At 53.7% G+C, this 17,421-nt stretch overlaps 1 protein-coding gene across 1 annotated transcript in view; it reads right to left on the bottom strand.

Moving 5' to 3' along the window:
• Positions 1-7,258: 7,258 nt before the first annotated feature.
• Positions 7,259-17,421, bottom strand: part of LOC125703809 (rho GTPase-activating protein 32-like) — a 37,732-nt gene continuing 27,569 nt past the window's right edge. Inside the window, exons 8-11 of the mRNA XM_048968836.1 lie at positions 8,965-9,047; positions 8,484-8,591; positions 7,972-8,117; positions 7,259-7,467 (exon numbers count right to left, since the gene is read on the bottom strand). Coding sequence (XP_048824793.1) covers positions 7,259-7,467; positions 7,972-8,117; positions 8,484-8,591; positions 8,965-9,047 — 546 coding nt within the window. The remainder of the gene's footprint in view (positions 7,468-7,971; positions 8,118-8,483; positions 8,592-8,964; positions 9,048-17,421) is intronic.

Below are 17,421 nucleotides of genomic sequence, written 5' to 3'. Positions count from 1 at the left end.
ACAAGTTTTCAACTGCAATCCTAGAGCTGTTCAGCAGCTTTCTTTGTGAAAGGCAAATTATCCTGTGCTACATACAGAACTACTGGAAACTTCCACTGCAAAAACACAACCTACCTCTCACAAGGGGGAGAGCAGTGCAGATGGTATGCAGCAGCTATGCACAGCGTGCCTTTCACTTGCTTTTCCTCTCTCCATCTTCCATTAGCAAGCAGCATCTCCAATCTTTCCTTGCTAAAAAATCACTTAGGTGAAAAAGAACTGGCAAGCTCGCTTTAAAAATTTCCTTACTATACAACTTGATTCTTTAAAGCAGAAGCTCTCCCAGCAGTGACCTACTTTAGACAAGCTCAACTTTTGAGAGAAAAGTTATTCCTCTGCCTCTGCAGACTTTGCACACATTTCCAGGGGCAGCAGTCAGCCCAGTTCTCAGCACAGCTTTACCAGCCACAGAAATCCAGTTGATGCCTGCTGTGCTTTTCTCTCTTCTGAAACACCGTGCTGCTGCAAGAAGCAAGGAGTAAAATCACAGAAGCACAGAACTGGGCCTGGAAGGACCTCCAGGGATCACTGAGTCCAACCCCCTGCAAAACGGGCTCCTACAGCAGGCTCACAGAGAGGCGGTGGATGCCCTGTCCCTTCCAAGGTGAGGCGGGATCAGGCCCTGGGCAGCCCGATCGAGCTGTGGATGTCCCTGTTCCTTGTGGGGAGTCGCACTAGATCATCACAAACAGTCCCTTCCGACTCTAAGGAGTCTATGGCACGATACCCGAAGCCGTGAGGCACGACGACACAAAGGACATTGATGGCCTCGTAAGCAATCAGGGCAGGCGGGGAACTCCGTGTGCTCAACAGCTCCAGGAAACTCACAAGCAGCCCAACCAGGAAGATCCACGTCGGCCACAGAGCCTCTCTGTGCCGGCCCCAGCATTCAGCGCACCAGAGGTATTGCTGCATTGCACTGCTGGGTGCCATGGCTGCAGGGCTGCTATGGAACGGGGGGCAGGGATGGAAGGAAGAGGGCTGGGGAGGTTGGGTGGCATCCAGACTGGGAAACCGACAGCATCCCCTGATGGCCGGGATGGAGATATCTGCGGTGATCCAGACACAGCGCTCCAGCAGAGGACGGCCCTTTGTTTCCTATCAATACAAAGCCACATCTGCCAGCACGACAGAAAGAGCCCTGAGAGCCTGGGGGGTCGGCCACAAGGCGCTCGCAGAGCCGTGCCCTGACACCTGTTGCTGCCGACCAATTCCTAAGGGAGATCTGGGAGAGAACCAGGCCAAACAGGAACTGAATCCTTGTGCTCAGTGCGCTCGAGCAGCGCAGAGCGGACGGCGCTGGGTGAGGATGAAGCAAACGGCCGCTGGGGCCCAGGGCTTTCCTGCAGCTCAGCTCCCAGCCACATTCACACACCTTGCTCTATCGCCAGCCACGGAGCTCATGGGGCTGCAAGGACAAAGGGCAGGGAGCAGGGCAAGCTCTGGGGACCAACCCCCATTGCATCTCCAAGGGAGCTGCCCACAGCTGGCCCAAAAGCCACCCGCATACAAGCAACGCATGAACAAGGGGTTCCTGCCGTTCCAGCGTCCGCCCCACAGATTGCACAGCGCTGGAACCACTAACCAGAGGAGCCCCAGAAACCCTTTGACCCCATTGAGCCGCAAAACAGAAGGAGATCCAACGAGACGCGGAACGGAATTGAAATGCGTGCCCTCAAACAACACTCAGCATGGGTGGAATGAAAGCGTGGCACAGGAGACGCAGAGGGGACACGGGCAGAGGATGCAGGGAGGACGTGAGGACACAGAGGGAACGTGTCATAAAATGGGCTGCAGCAACGTGGGAGCAGACGGAGTGAGTTTGGAGGCCCAGGTTGGAGATCCCACAATGAGAATCACGAAAAAGGGAACAGAGACGTCACAAGAAGGTGTTGAGCTTAGAAAGAGTTGCAGAGGAATTCTGTAGAACACAGAATCCCTTTACAGAACAGTGCATCAGCTCCAGGCATTTCTGGAGTCGCAACGCTCAGTCATCCAACCAGCGTCACCTTGAGGCTGACTGAAGCATTCCCGAAACAGATGAGAGCAAAAGAAAGGAATGTCCATCAGTCCCTCCGTTACCAGAGAAAGGCAGAGAACCCCTTGACTGCCCTCAGAGAACAAGTGGAAGGCATCAGAAGCAGAGGCAGAGCTGACAGAGCTACTGTAAACCAGCTTACAATCCCCACAGAAAGGCAGAGACCAAAACCCCAACAGCCATCAAGAAAGAATCGCTGACCTCTTCCCACGAACCAGAGCTCACCCAGCAATCCCCAGGAGGCATCTCCAGGAAGAAACCCTGCCTGTGGGGCTGCCAGCCCTTCAATGAGGCGAGGGAGGGCTGGAGCCAGGCTCAGCCCCATCTGCCCCACGGCTGCATTGCTTCCACCTGTGCAGGCAGGGCTGCACCCCTCACCAGGTGCTCCATCACTGCTTCAGGCTGGGATCTCAAAGTTCCCCTAAAAGCAGGAAGGAAAAAATAAAGTAAAAAAAAAAAGTAATGACCGGCGGCCAATTGGGTCTGCCTGTCTGGAAAGGGGAGGTTTATGGTCCATGGACGAGCTAGGACGGTCCACGTACTTTGCTTCCAGTCTGTCCTCAATGGCAATTGGTAACATTTGTAATGAATAGGGGAGCACAGATTTCAGTGCTGATACAGCGAGGTGCTGAGAAGCTGCACATGCAGCACAAGAGCTGAGATGAGCAGCGTCAATGGAGCGAGTGCTGGCTGCCCAGCTGCCGGGCTCAGCTTACGGCTCCCCAGGGAGAAACGCACGTCATCTCCTCACACAGCAATTAAAGGCCGCTGTGACATTATTGGAGGGTTTGGTGTCCTCAGGGGGTGAACCTGGCACCTGCCTGTATGGCAGCATGTGGCCTTTTGGCTCCAACAGCAATCCAAACCCCACAGAAACAGAGAGGGACCCAGAAAGCCCCTCAGTGACCTGGGAGCCACAAGGGCCCCACAGGTGGCACTGCAGGGACCCACAAATGACACCATGGGTACCCACAAATGCCCCACAGGTGGCACTGCAGGGACCCACAAATGACCCACAGCAGCCTGTGACCCACAAGTGACCCACAGGGACCCACAAGTGCCCCGCAAGGGACAAACAACTGAACCACAACTGCCCCATAAGTCCCCCATAATTGACCCATCAGCGTCCCATAAGTGCCCCACGAGTGTCCTGTCACCAACAAGTGCCCCCCAGTGCCCCACAAGTGACTCACAAGTGGCACAGCATGGACCCAGAAGTGAGACACACGGCCCCAGAAGTGCCCCACAGCAGCCTGGGACCATTAACTGGCAAAGGGACCAGGAATTGACCCATAAGTACCCCCACAAGTGGGGCAGCAGGGACCCACAAATGACTGACAGCAGCCTGGGCCCCAAAAGTGACACATCAGCGCCCCACAAGCAACGCATAAGTGACCCACAGGTCCCACATCTGCTCCCACAGCTGCCTTGCTTCCACCTGTGCTCACAGGGCTGCACTCTTCACCAGCTGCTCCAGCACTGCTTCACATGCACTCCCCATACAACTCGCCCACCACCCCATTTTGGGGGCACCGACCCCCACCCCGCTGTCACAGCCGTGCGCCGAGGGCACCATCACCCCACTGCGCACGGCCATCAACTCCTCCCAGCACTCCACGCGCCCCACGGGCAGCCCCCAATACGCGGAACTGCCACCGCCTACCACCGAATCCCGGCATCGATCCGGCAGGAAAGTTCTTGCCGTGGTCTCTGCTGCCACCGCGTGGACAACGCGCGGAATTGCAGCTGTCTGTTGCCGAGTCCCGCCGGCAGCAAAACACATGCGCCCAGAAATGCGGAAGTGCCGATCTAACCGCTCTGCGCAGCTCATCCGCCGCTCTCTATGGTGATTAGTCCTCCGGCTAACAGCGAATATACGCCCCTCGTCACCTTCAAAACAGCAACTGTCTCGAAAAACCACTACGGCTACGGGCAAGCAGCCGATTCCGGACCGCCGGCTCAGCGATATATTCTCCCCCGCTAATCCGGGGTGCCCCTCGTCTATTTCCGCCGTTTGATGCCCGAGCCCACCCAGGAACGGAAACGGACCGGTTCGGCTCACAGCTGCCCCTCAGCGCCTCGTGGCATCCAACTCGCTCGCCTCCCGGTGAACCAGCAAACGTCCCCTTCCAACCCTAGCCCTGCACTGTCCCCCAGCCGTTTAAAAGCCCCCGCAGCAGCAGTGCAACGCTGCTCGGAGCGACTCGGAGGGGCTCGGAACGACGCGCAGTGGCTCGGAGGGACTCGGAGCTGCTCGGAACGACTCGGAGCAGCTCGCAGCGGCGCGAAAGCTGCTTGGAGCGACTCGCAGCTCCTCAGAGGTGCTCGCAGCGGCTCGGAGGGTCTCGGAGCTGCTCGGAGGGGCTCGGAGCAACTCGCAGCGGCTCGGAGATTCTCGATGGCGTTACCGGTGTGCAGCAGCACTGACATGAGCATGTCTCGGGAAAGCAATACATTTGAGCAAATCCGGGCTCTGTAACGCGCTATATATACGCGCCGGTTTCTGCAACGCAAGGCGCATACACCAGCCGCGGCACGGTAATACGCATGCGCCAGCTCAGCACCGAACAGGGTATGCGGCTTCTTGGCACAGCACTGTGCATGCGTCGGTTACTGCGTGTAGCCCGCATGCACATCTGCTTTTACATGCTCGTTGTTGGGCACCGATTGGTTACGCGGGGACACCAGAGACCGCGGAAAAAAAGTCGGATGCAGTTCCGCATGTTGGCCACACGGGGGCAGCAAGAACTGCGCAAAAAAACTTCTTTGCAGTTCCGCATAGAAGCCACACGAGGGCAGCACAGAGAGCGGAAAAAACTTCGTTACACTTCCGCAGATTGGCCACACGAGGGCAGTACAGACCACGGAAAAAACTTCGTTGCAGTTCCGCATAGGAGCCACAAGAGGGCAGCACAGAGCGCGGAAAAAAATTCCCTGCGCATCCAGGCGGTTGTGCAATATCTCCAGGCAGGGAGAAGCCACAGCCTCCCTGGGCAGCCTGTTCCAGAGCTGCGCCATCCTCACCGTGAAGAACTCCCTTCTCGTCCACGGGCGGAACTTCCCATGCTCCACTTTACGGCTATTTCCCCTTGCTTGGGGCCGCGCAGGGCTCCTCTCCCTGTCCCGCACACCTCCGGCGGAAATGCCCTCAGCACTCGCTCCCGTCGCTCTGCGGCTTCCGCCTCGCTGCTGCCCGGACAGCAACGGCTGCCACTGAGGTCTTCCGCGCGTCCAACAGCCGGCCCCCAACGACCGCTCCCCCGCACGGCGGCTCAGCCAATCACAGCCGGCGGAGCAACCGCAGATCAAGGAACCCCCGGGAGAGGGGGCAGTGCTACCGCTGACCAATGAGAGACTGGTGGGGGCGGGACAGCGTTACCTCTGACCAATGAGAGGCCGGGTCTGAGTGAGCTTGTCCTGCCGCAGCATGATGATAACAGGGCTGCAGATGATCTGTGCAGGCAGCTTGGAGGTTGGGAGCCAGGAATGGACGTGGCCGGAGGAGAGAGGTGTTAGGGAGCAGCCAAGGCATCACAGTGCATCAAAAAGCCCTGAAAGGCATCACAAAGCCACCGCCAGGAAGCTTGGGGTTATCACGAGCAGCATCCAGGATGCTAGAGATTATTTGCTACCGTACCAAATGGGAGCTGCAGACATCCCGAAGCCAGACAAAACGGGAACAAACCTGGAGCTCTGCTTCATGCACCCTGCAGCCTCAGCGTTGCAAGCTGAGGTGCCTTGCTGTTTGTTGCATTCATCCCAGTCCTCGTGAATGAAGACTCCACAGGCAGTCAAGGCGTTGAGTGAGCACAAGTGTGCTTTTATTATTAAAGGAAAGGACAGGAGGGCGTGAGAGGTCCAGGTAAAGATGGGAATCGTCCTCTCTTGGATGGAAAGGTCACGGAGAGAGTGGCTCAGAGCTGTCAGATCCGCTGCACGGTGCCTGGGACTGGAGGCCTGAATCTAAGTCCTCCTCCAAGAGGCTCAGCTTCTCCTCGCTGGTGCTGACCTGCTCCTGCATGGAGGTGCTGCTGTCGGGGCACTCGGGCTCTGCTTGGGCTGGGCTGCACTGCAGAGGCACCGGGTCACAGTCCAGGCTGGTGCCTGTGGTTTCTGGCAGGCTCAGGTCAGCATCTTCAGCAGAGCCGGGAGAAATGAGGGCTTGAACTTGGATGAGCTCCTTGTGCCCGCCACTGTTGTTATGCGCCAGGCGGTCAGCTGATCCACAGCCACTTGTGCTTCCTAACAGCCCTCCATTCATGGAAGCACACAGCCCAGCATCACTACTTGCTCTGGCACATCTGGGTTGACAAGAGCTCGAATCACCTATAAAAGAATGAACAGGGGTTGGTGTCAAACTCTCACAAGCTGAATTAGGAAAGTGGTTCTTGATCAGGGGAGAACTGAAGGTGTCAGGTATGGGCTGGATCGCTAGAAGGAAATACAAGCCCACAGACAGCAAGAATTCTACGTTGCTGAGAAGCAGAGTTTTGGAAGCAGGATTTGCACCCTTACCTGCCAGCACTACAACGTCTGTCTCTGTGGGCTCCCTGGGACGGTGCTGCGGTTGGCGTTTGGCCACAGAGGATGCTTTTCCCAGGCTGAAGCAGGAACACCAACAGCCAGCTGGTGATTCCTTTATCTTGCTTGGTGGACTTGGTCTGGAGAGAGAAAACAGGGAATGGTGTGAGTTGTGCGTGAAACTCCAAAAGCATCTCTGACTGACACTGACAGCTCATCGGCCCCATCTCACTGCCATGTCTAGTTTCTTGTGCCAGCAGGTCTGACCAACAGCTCTGCTTCGAGGAGAACTGGAATTGGATTCAGGCACGTGTCCCTGAAATCTGGAAAACCCCAATGTTTCCAGGTACAACCAGCACAGGCCGGGATAGACGTCAGCATGGCTTTATGAAGCTCGTGACTGCCTGCCCAGCAAGGAGGGAATGCCAGCCCTGTGTGGCTAAACTCACCTTGGCGGGCAACTGAATGTGAGTTCAGTCTCACAGTGCAAAGGGAGTGGAGATTCACTGCAACACTTCAGGCACCATCAGTTTAACTCAGTTTCAGCAAGCTTTAGCACTAGAAATAATGGGGGGGGAGGAGAGAGAAAAACAACACGAAAAGAAACCACAAAAACCCACCCAAACAATGATGATAAGGTACTGGAAAAGGAAGTCCTCTTTACCTTTCAGATGGAAAGTCGATGACTGTGTGGAATTTCCCCCGTACAGCTGCGGGGCCTTCTTCCACCTCTATGTCCCTGCTCTCAGTCACAACCACAGGAGAGCTGCTGTGGCCTCGCCTCCGTGCCTGCGCCTCCTCCAGGCTGAGCAGCTCTGTGGCAGGAGAAGACGCCTGCACAGACTGGGGCCCTGAGAGAGAACTGTGCCCTGGAAGGGAAAACCACAGGTGAGAGCCAGGATCAGAAAGCGGCAGCACAGCCATCACAGGTCCGGGGGAGCTGCTGTGTTTTCCTCAGACTTGCTTAACCAAGCCGCTGCAAGAAGAGCAGCTCAAAATAACCACGTGCTCAGACATGTGTCTATGGCAAAGGATGCAGTCATAATTAAGAGCAGCTCACTGTGTGGAAACAGGCAAACAAAAACCCTAGAAAAGGGGGGCAGAGAACTGAGAAAGTTTCGCCGCCAAACTTTCACCAAGCTTCACCTGCTTGCAAAACATCATAATGATGGTGACAGTTTTCTCCTTGTCAAGTTTGGGCTTGCACATTCTCAGCATCCAGCAACAGGGTGCCAGATTCTAACCTAAGCCCAGGTTAGGTTAGAAGTCTGCTGTCCCCTCGACAGGAAAAGTGTATTTCAAAGGACTTGGAGAAGGTCTGCATTTGATCCAGGTGTATGATCAAGATAAAGCTAATGGAGGAAGACACTCACCTGCTCCACCTGCGATGTCAGGTCCAGATGTGGAGCAGAAGAGGACGTCTGTGTGGTCGATGATGAATTCCACCACAGACGACTGCGTCTGCAGTTCCGTGCAGGCAGCTCTCCCACTGGCGCAGGCAGACTCGCTCTGCTGTGATCTGTAGAAAAGGCAGGTTTTAGAAGTCATTCAGCCAAGATCGCTTCCCCAAGTCTGAACTGTTGCATCCCAAAGCTGTCACATTTGTTCTCTGGAGATTTCCGCAGTGGGCAATCAGTGATGCCACTGAAGAAGTTCTCCTGGCTGATCAAGGACACACCAGTCCCATCTAAACAAGAGAGCAGCAATGCTCAGCTAGAAATTGCGCCCACGTGGGGTTGGAGAACAGTCCAGGCTCCTGCTCTGCTGTCAGCCACTCACTGCAGATTTTACAGGAGAAGAGCACATGTGGTGCAGAAGGGAGGACTGCTTTATTCTACTGGAGAACAGATGTAAGCGTTCTGTTGAAACGGAAAAAGAAGTTTACCTTAAGAGGTTTGGAGCCCACACAATGGCTAAGTTCTTCGCATGCATGTTTGTGGTGGAGCAGTGCCCAGCCAGACAGGCCAAGTGTCTCATCAGATACGCCAAGGTCCTGGGAAACAAGAGAGGCAAATGTTCAGCACCAGCCAGCATGCCGTGCTGCGACTCACAAAGCAAACCTCAATTCACACTAGTTGTTATTAGTGTTACTGATGCTGAAGATGAAGTAGATCCAACTTGACCAAGTGCCACGCTGCAGCACCCAGCACCAGCACAGCACAGCCACAGCCATCAGCTGCACCAAGCGTGCCCCGTGCCCAGGAACTGACCCAATAAATTAACCCTGTAAATTAAACCCGTGTGTCCTTCAACCGCTTCAACATACCCAGGCATCGTGTTGCTCACGTGAGACAAAGCCTGGAATCGCTCCAATGCCCTCTGAAGTGCAGCAGGGCTGAGCTCTGCAGGCTGAGGGCAGCACTGACCTGTAGTGAGGAGCGGGCAGCTGCTGGATGACGTCCCGCATTCTGACCAGCCGCTCCTCCTCCGTAGTGGCACCAACAGCATCCTGGAAAAGGGCAGAAAGGGACTGAGACACAAATCAGGCGAGATACCTGCCGCAGGGTCGAGAACCATGGGCACAGCGCGCTGCTGGTCAGCACTGAGAAAGATTTTAGGCCTCCCCAGAGGCAACTGGCGAACATAGCGGCACGCAGCTGGTGCCACCACAGCCAAGGAGTCCAAGCACCGGGCCGGTTTACAGCCTGGTTGGGCAGCTCAGCTCCTCGCAGGGGGCATTCATCTCTAAGTCCACTTGGCTATTAATCCCCTTCCTGTTCCAGAAATAGTTGGGGAATAGCAAAAAACAAACAAACAAACAAACAACACAGGAATTCTCGCAAGCATTATGAATATGGAAATAACCACCTCCTGGGGCCACCAGAAGTAGCATCAGCACGATGCAGGATGTGGCAAAGACATGCGAGTAAACCCCGTGGGGCTAACAGAAGAAGGGCCTCAGAGCTGGGGCACTGCTGCAGCCATCTCCCAAGAGGCCCAGGGAAGAGGGAAAGGAAAGGTGTTGCCTTGTGCTTACCGAGAACTTGTCGTACAGCTGGTCGGTCAGCAGGGGGGTCGGGAGCTCCCTGAAGTACATTTTGCAGAGGGAGCTCGCGCTGTGAACGTCGCGGACGGTTAGCTCAGGAACCTGCTCAGACTCAAATTCCTGGCTGCAGAGAAGGACACGAAAATGGTTGAGAAAGAGGAAAGCAAGTCAAAAGCCACACCCAATGCAATCAAGAGTTGGAAGGGCTTCCTGATGTACAGAAGAACACAACCACTCGGCCACCAGCACCACGTCAGCCGTGCTGGATGGGATGTTCCCAAAGGAGACCTTCTCTTGGTGCTAAGGCATTGCCCGCAGGCCTCTGAACGCCCGCAACAGGGCACGTGCCCCTGCTGGCACCTGTGTCTGTCAGTCGCAGCACTCTTACCGCAGTCTCTGGACGTTGGACGCCACGCCGGACAGGCGGTATATCCCCTGCACCACGCCATGCTGCTCGATGAACTCGGCGCAGCTCTGGAGGACCTGGGGGACTAAAGAACACGTGCCGGCGGTTACTGGAGCTCCTCATTCAAGTCCTGGCTCAGGCTGCACTCCCGCCACATCCCATCCACTAAGCCCAGCCAGGCTACTGCTGTGTTCTTCCTTGAAGGGGACAGCTGTCAGAGACACCTCTGCAGGAGCTGCTGAGGAAACTGGACAGAGATGTGTTCCTTGCGTTCCAGAAATGCCAGGACCTAGGAATCAGCCTGGAGAAAGTAATTCCGGGGAAGCCGCAGACATTGCAAGTCCCATCACAGCTCCCACGGGAATGGAGGTGGAAAATCTCACGCCCGGAAGGAGCTGGGAAACTGAGGCAGGACACTCTCTTTGGCCAAAAGGCTTCCTTTCTTTTCAGGCTACCAGGGGATTGGCTTACAGGCTTTGCTTTAAGCAAATACAAATGTGCTTGTCCCTTAGGAGCATTTCCCTCGCAGCCATCACCTACTCACTTTATCTTTCAGTCGACAGCTCCCATTCCCCGTTTCTCCATTGGTATCAACCTGCCCCTTGCTAGATACCATCTCCCTTTCAGCTTTAGGTTCCCAAACAGGGAGGCTCTCAGGAATGGGCTGTCCCTTACCATCACGACCAGAGTGGAGAAGATGCTCTCCCAGGTCACAGCCGAACACCCTTTCCTTCTCCACCTCCCGCTCTTTCCGTTGCTTTGGCCGGGCCTTCACCACGGAACGAAGGAAGGTGAGGAGCTTGCCGCGCTTCTTTGGCACTGCACAACAAAAGGAAGAAACCAGTTCATCTCAGGTTTGGCTCCGTTGGACGAGGCCGAGCACAACACATTCTACAGAGCACCTCAAAACGGGAAGAACATGATGAGCAAGTGCGTACCAAAATGGATTTTCCCCAACCCTGGAGGAGTCCAAGGCCAGACTGGATGGGGCCCTGGGCAACCTGGTCCAGTCCCACATTAAATGTGGAGCTTGGTTGGCAGCCCAGCTTGAGGCAGGGGGCTTGGAGCTTGATGATCCTTGAGCTCCCTTCCATGCCAAGCCATTCTACAAGGATTCTAGGATTTCCCCAGCTCCAGTCATAAACACAGGAGGACTGGGCCAAATCTCTGCACATTCTGATGGAGTTTAATGCACTCCTCTTGCTTAGCTTGCTCAACCTGCGCATTAAGGACCCTCTTGAAAAGCCACGTTCTGATCAAGCACAGAAGCACTAGCACAACCAGACCTCTATCTGTCCACTAGGGACGCTGGCTGTTCTCAGCCTCGTACTGACTTGCAGGAGAACTACCTTTGCCTTCCCTCATTCTCACTGCCTACAAAACACCAGCCATACGCCCCGTGCTATGCATGAAGGATCATCAGCACACAGGATAACGTGGGAAGGATAAGGGAGGTATTAAACACGCAACACACCCAAAAAAGACTCCATTTTGCTTCCCTGCACCACAAAATGTATCATCCGTACCTGGCTTTGGCACTGAATTGATGAGAGACTCCGGGATTTTTCCGTTAATGAGCTCCACACACTCACCAGGGAAAAATCCAACCTGTAACAAGAAGAAGAAGAGAGGTGTGATACTGAAGGCAGCGTTTCTCAGGCCTGAACTGTTCAAACATCACATTCTCCTCATAACGTGCCTGCCGGATGCTCTGTAAGACAATCCAACAAAAAAATGGCCTGCTTACAATTAATAATTATTCCAAATTGGCAGGCAAATATCCATAAAACTGTGTATGGAGCGGGGAAAGGACAAGTATGCTATGCACCCCTAAATCTCAAGTGTGCCCGAAGGGAAAGACTTCATACAGAAGCTATATATTATAGATGGATGCAGCTAGATCTGAGTTTGCACAGCCTATGAACTTTCTGCTTGCTGACTGAGATGCAGCTGCCATCCCCAGCTCTGAGCTACCCAGCCTTCTGCAGCCAGCAGCAGCAGCAAGCACACAGAGGCTCTGTTACCCTGCCTCATCTCGGCTGACAGGCAGCGACTTCCTAAAAGACACTGACTTCACCTTCTGCATGGGTGCAAGCACAAGAGCTCAGAGACACTGAAACACGTGTCCTAGCTGCTGCATTTCCAAAGGTGCGGTTCAGTGGCCGTGACCTGATGCATGCTGTGAGGGCTCTTCTTTCTAAGTTAACTGAGGAGGCAGTTTCCTACAAAGACCAACTTTCAGCTCTGGCCTAAGCCCACAGCAAAAGGGAAAGTCCTCTGACACCAGCACAAGGAAACCATTTTCCATGTGGAGCCATGCTGTGCAGGCAGGGCAGCTCTAAGCTGAGATTCCTGCCTCGACCCAAGTTGCGCTCTCACGTCTGAAGCTTGTGCCTACCTGAAAGCCGTGCTTGCCTCTCCAGCGGGGGCTCAGCTCCTGAGGCGGCATATCGATGACGCACACGAGGTCTCCCACCTGCAAGAGATTGCAACGTCAATCCCAGCTTCAGCACGGCTGGGAGGAAAGCGCAGCTCAAATGACTGCATTCTTCTGCACTGCCCAATATCGTCAAGCTTGAGAGCCATTGCACCAGTGCAGCTCTTCAGGCATTTGCGGTTGTACAACTGAACTGGGAGGTAGAAGCGTCACTACGTTCCACAATGTACAGAATACAGCTGTTCTGCAGGAAATGGTTCTCAAAAGCAGCAGGGGACAGAAGAGCTCCGATTAAATAGCAGACCTAAGTTAGCAGGGCTTCCTGAACAGACCTACACCACCCATACACCGGTCTGCTGTTGCTCAGACACCAGGCTACCACACTGGGCAGTAGCTCTTTGATCAGAAGATTCCAGTGCCAAATAGAGCCATAGTTTAGAGATGGCTGAACTCCTCCCTGCATCCAACCCAGTGCAAGTCTAATCTGGATCTGAATCTGCTGGGCTTCACCTCACCAAACACTCTGAAGGTGTCTGAGAATATTCCTGATAGCTTCACATGTTATACTCTTCTGTACAGGACAACAAGGAATGCCCTTAACTGCCTACCTCCAAGGAGAGTTCACCCGGTGCCTGGGCAACGTATCTCTTAATAACGTGGGCAGCAGCAATAGCTGGGATATTAAGAGATGACTCCTCACGGACCAGCAGGGGCTTCCCGTTGTTCTCAGCCTGAAACAGAGAGCACAGGCCATGGTGAGGAGCTGAGGGCAAACGAGGAGGATTTCAGGCTGAGGAGCACGGCAGCAGAGAAAGCTGCAGGAAATGCACTCGGTCCTTATCATGGGCACACAAGAAGGAACGGCAAGGCTAAGAACATGCCCGCAGCAAGGAAAGAAAGCCTTTAAGGCAGCTTTTCAGTGACACTGATAGAGCCGCAAGGATTCGCTCTCTCTTGAAAAGCAGGAGAGCACATCTGCAGCTCACTCTGCTGGCTCAAATCAGGGAACAAAGACCAATCAGAGCTCCGTACTCTACCTCCATCCGTGTCATGTCAGGCCCACAGCTGATCTCGCTGCACGCGACGCCCATCACAGCAGGCACGACAAGCTGGAACTGAAGAGAAACACGCTCATATTTTCTCTCTTCACACACCACAGTATTGAGAGACTACCGGAGAACTACCCTTGGCTATCCTCTGGCACAGGCAGGTGCTCTAGAAGCAACCACTCTGTTCACTCCGTTCAAATGGGACAGCCCATTAGGCAGCATTTGACCAAGCAGCTGTCCCTCTGCTAGCAGATGGGGACTGGCACAAAGCAGCAGATGCATTCACCCAGGGCGCTCTGACAGCGCAGCAGCAGGGCAGTGAGAGGAATCATTGCTGCAGGTGCATCTGCTCCCCGGCCACAGCTCCCAGCAGCCTCACCACCGGCACCTGCTGCAGCCCCGCACATCAAGGACATTTCCTTGATTGCATCTCTGCTGTGCTCCCTACAGCTGCCGTGCACACTCACACAGCCCAAGCGTGCGTGCTTGTGACCTTGGGTCACGCTCTGCAGCTCGGCACAAACTGGGCCTAGGACTCTTTGCCTAAGGGTTTGGTTTCCTTCAGACCAGCTGGTCACAGCACCACACACAGCATCCTTCTGAGGGCGGAGCTGCAGGGGAAGGGAAAAAGCCCACACGGGACCAGTGTCCCATCAAAGCTGAGTGAGGCTGTGTTACCAAACATGGTGCGACACAGTGCTGGTCAACCACGTGGGGGGACAAAGCGTGGCACGTACCTGGCAGGAGATCAGAACAAGGTAGACAATTCCTTGAACTCGCAGCTGTTTCTTGTCACTTTGCTCTGTTCTTCCACGAGCGAAAGCTGCACCAAGGGAGCGGGTAGAGGAGAGAGAAGGAACAGGTCTGTGAGCTTGCACAATGGAGCAAAGATGACAAGGGAAAAGCCATGGGACAAATGCCATCTTTGTGGATCGCTTGGGAATGCAGGTACTGGCTGAAAGTTACGTCTGATGGACAAGAGTAAGCAGCATGAGCTGCTAGGAGCTCCACCAGCCAGCAGTTCTCAACAGCTCACTGCCCACCCCTCTATCCCACGCCCTGTCTCAGCTTACCTACAAGATGCTGCGCAAGACACAAGGGGGGAAAACGAAGGCACTCAGTCGCTGCACAAGGGCAACAAGCGAGCTACTCACGCAGAGCTCAAGCGCTCCAATGAAGGGACGCAGCACGCACTGCTCCTCCCCTCATTCCAGCCGCTTGTGACATCACTAAGGGCCACCAGGCTGCTCCGCCATGACAACAGGGTGGGGAGGCAAGACCATGTCACAGGACCAGAAGATTCCAACACAGCACCCAACGTTCTAGAATCAGCGGGCGGTTGGAATTCTACCTCAGCCCAATCCTGCAGAAGCTGCCATGCGGTTGCCATGACCACAGCGCAGGACCCAGCGCTTGCTCCTGTGCGGCCTCCTACGACTGGCCTCAGCTGTGCAGCCTGGTACGACTGGCCTCAGGCCGTCCCTCTGCAGGGCCTTCCTGCCCTCGGGCAGATGGACATTGCTTCCCAACAGTGTACCTTGCAGCGCAGGGCCTATGTGAATTCCACACTGGACTCCTATAGATCTCTATCAAGCTATCTATACCTAGACACACAGTCTCGACTACCATCTTTTTTCTCAGTCTTGAGGTACACCATTCAGCTGTTTCATTGTCATCAAACAACCCCACTGACGGCACACTGCTGACACAACGTCCTTGCAAACACAGCAGCAACTCCTGGCACCGATAGCTCCGGGTACAACAAGCACAGGGCTCTGGGTTGCTTTGGATGCAGTTGCAGCATGGATCTGAGGGCTTTGTGGAAGGGGATATACTTCAAATTGCACCGACGTTTTCAGACCATTTCTCTTTCGGCATGGTCCCAGCACCTGGCACGCTGATCATCATCCTGAATATACATTTTGTCAAACTTCTACAACTAATGAAACAGTTCCTTACCAAACACAATCTGATCACTCTTCTGGCCATATTTTGTTCCAGCTACCGCTTCCTGCGGGTGCCACAAACAGCGCTGCATCACCTATAGCTCTCTGCTCTTACAGTTCTGATGCTGTCTGAGCAGTCCTCGTGGCCTCAAAACTCTCTCATGCCACACGTGCCACATTCTGAGGCACAGAATATATATCACACTACTTCAAAACACCTTTTTTTTTATAATATAATGATACTAGGGATAATCATCTGGAGCTAGAGCAATATGAAAAAATTCCCTTCAGTTCAACCATAAGTCTGCCCCATGGACTCCAGAAGAGCTCTAAGAATACGCAGGGTGGACATGGATGGCAGCTACCATAACAGTAAGCAATGACAAATGCGGTTGTGAGCCATGCTGTGTCATTGCATCTGCAGGCAGGGATTCTCCTTGGACTGAGCAGAGTGCAGATGTAGCCTGAGAAAAGAACTTAGGATCATTCAGGAAAAGGAAATGAGTTGAGTAATTAATTGAAGAAACTCACGTTCTAAAGGTACTTAGAAGGAGAGAGTATTTCCCAACAGAATGGGTTTAACTGTCCATTGCCTGTTTTGTTGGACAGGTCTACTCTATATATGCTTAGACTGACCTGAGAGGGCATGCTTCAGCACACCCCAGAATTTCCAGTTTCCACATCGTCCAGGCAGCGCAAGTGCGGTGTACGTCTCCCTTGGCACAGACATCAAGCTTTTCTTCCTGTGCAATCAAACACGTAGCGAGTCAGAAAGGACTCGTGAACGTGAAACTCATTTTGCACGCAGCATTAGAATATAGCTAAGGTACCTCCACTGAGATGAGCAAGCTTCGGTTTGGGCTTAAAGGCTGCCAGCTTAGATAGAAACACTGCCATTCGGAAGGCTAAGAAACCTTGGCGCTTAAAATTCCTGGAGACTTGGAGAGTTCTCAAAGAAACCTTGAAAAGCTGCCTTGAAGTATTCCTGTTGAAAATTGCTGGGATGCCTTACCACATCATTCACCAGGACCATTCATATCATACACCATAGATTAGATCAGTTTTAAAACCATGGATTGTAATTATCAGCAATACTTCCTCCCTGTGGATCTCAAGCCCTCGTGAGTGACTGCAATGGGGGGCGGCAAGGGGATTGTGGTGCTAAGCTGAACATCATTCCAGAAATCTGTTCTCCTGACCTAAAAATACGGGCTAAAGGAAACAAGGCGTGTGTTCATCATTACACTGACTGCATCAGAGTGTGCTTTTGTGCACACGTGGACCTAGAGACATCGCTAAGAATTCAATTGGTCCACCCAGTTCTTAAGCAACTCAGTAATTCAAGACACCTAACAAGGATGGAGGCTCAGTGGGCCATGGGCAAAGCAGGGAGGACAGAGGCAGGAAGCAGGAAGGAGTTCAACTCCAGCTCTCCCCCACAAAAGACTGGGAGAGCTGAGTCAGCACCACGGGAGGAGTTACGACACAGCTTGGGAGCTTACAGAGAGACCTGAGATTGCCAAAGGACGGCGCCAGGTAACTCTCACCAGTCCTGTGCAGGGGTTTCATGGATGCTTGGGATGCTGACTTCCACTGCCTGCGTCGTTGGTAGGAAGTCCAGGTGACAAAGGCTCCTTCTGCCTGGGTAACGCTTCTGTGGTTCCATGGTTATGACTGGAGGGGAAAAAAAAAAAAAAAAAAAAAAAAAAAGTAAAGTAAAGCACGCAACCCTGTAAAATTTGCTACTGTGTTGTTCTTGTCAGCACGACAACTCAGATGAGGGTTACGTGTCCTGCACCGGACTGAAAATGCATCCAAGCCCATATTGCACACAGCTTCATCTCAGGGCCAAGAAGAAACGGTGCAAAGATGTTCAGAAGATTCTCGGTGCAGATGAAGGCGCAGGGTGCGTACGTATTCTCTTCAGTTCTCTTCAATAATAAATATTGATTCATAATCCAAAGATAACTTATCAAGAACTAGCATGAAAGGTCGATGA

This window comes from Lagopus muta, chromosome 1 (assembly GCF_023343835.1).
Source record: "Lagopus muta isolate bLagMut1 chromosome 1, bLagMut1 primary, whole genome shotgun sequence".
Classification (NCBI taxonomy): domain Eukaryota; kingdom Metazoa; phylum Chordata; class Aves; order Galliformes; family Phasianidae; genus Lagopus; species Lagopus muta.
Note: the sequence above shows the minus strand (reverse complement) of the source record. Positions and strands in the feature narration are given on the sequence as shown.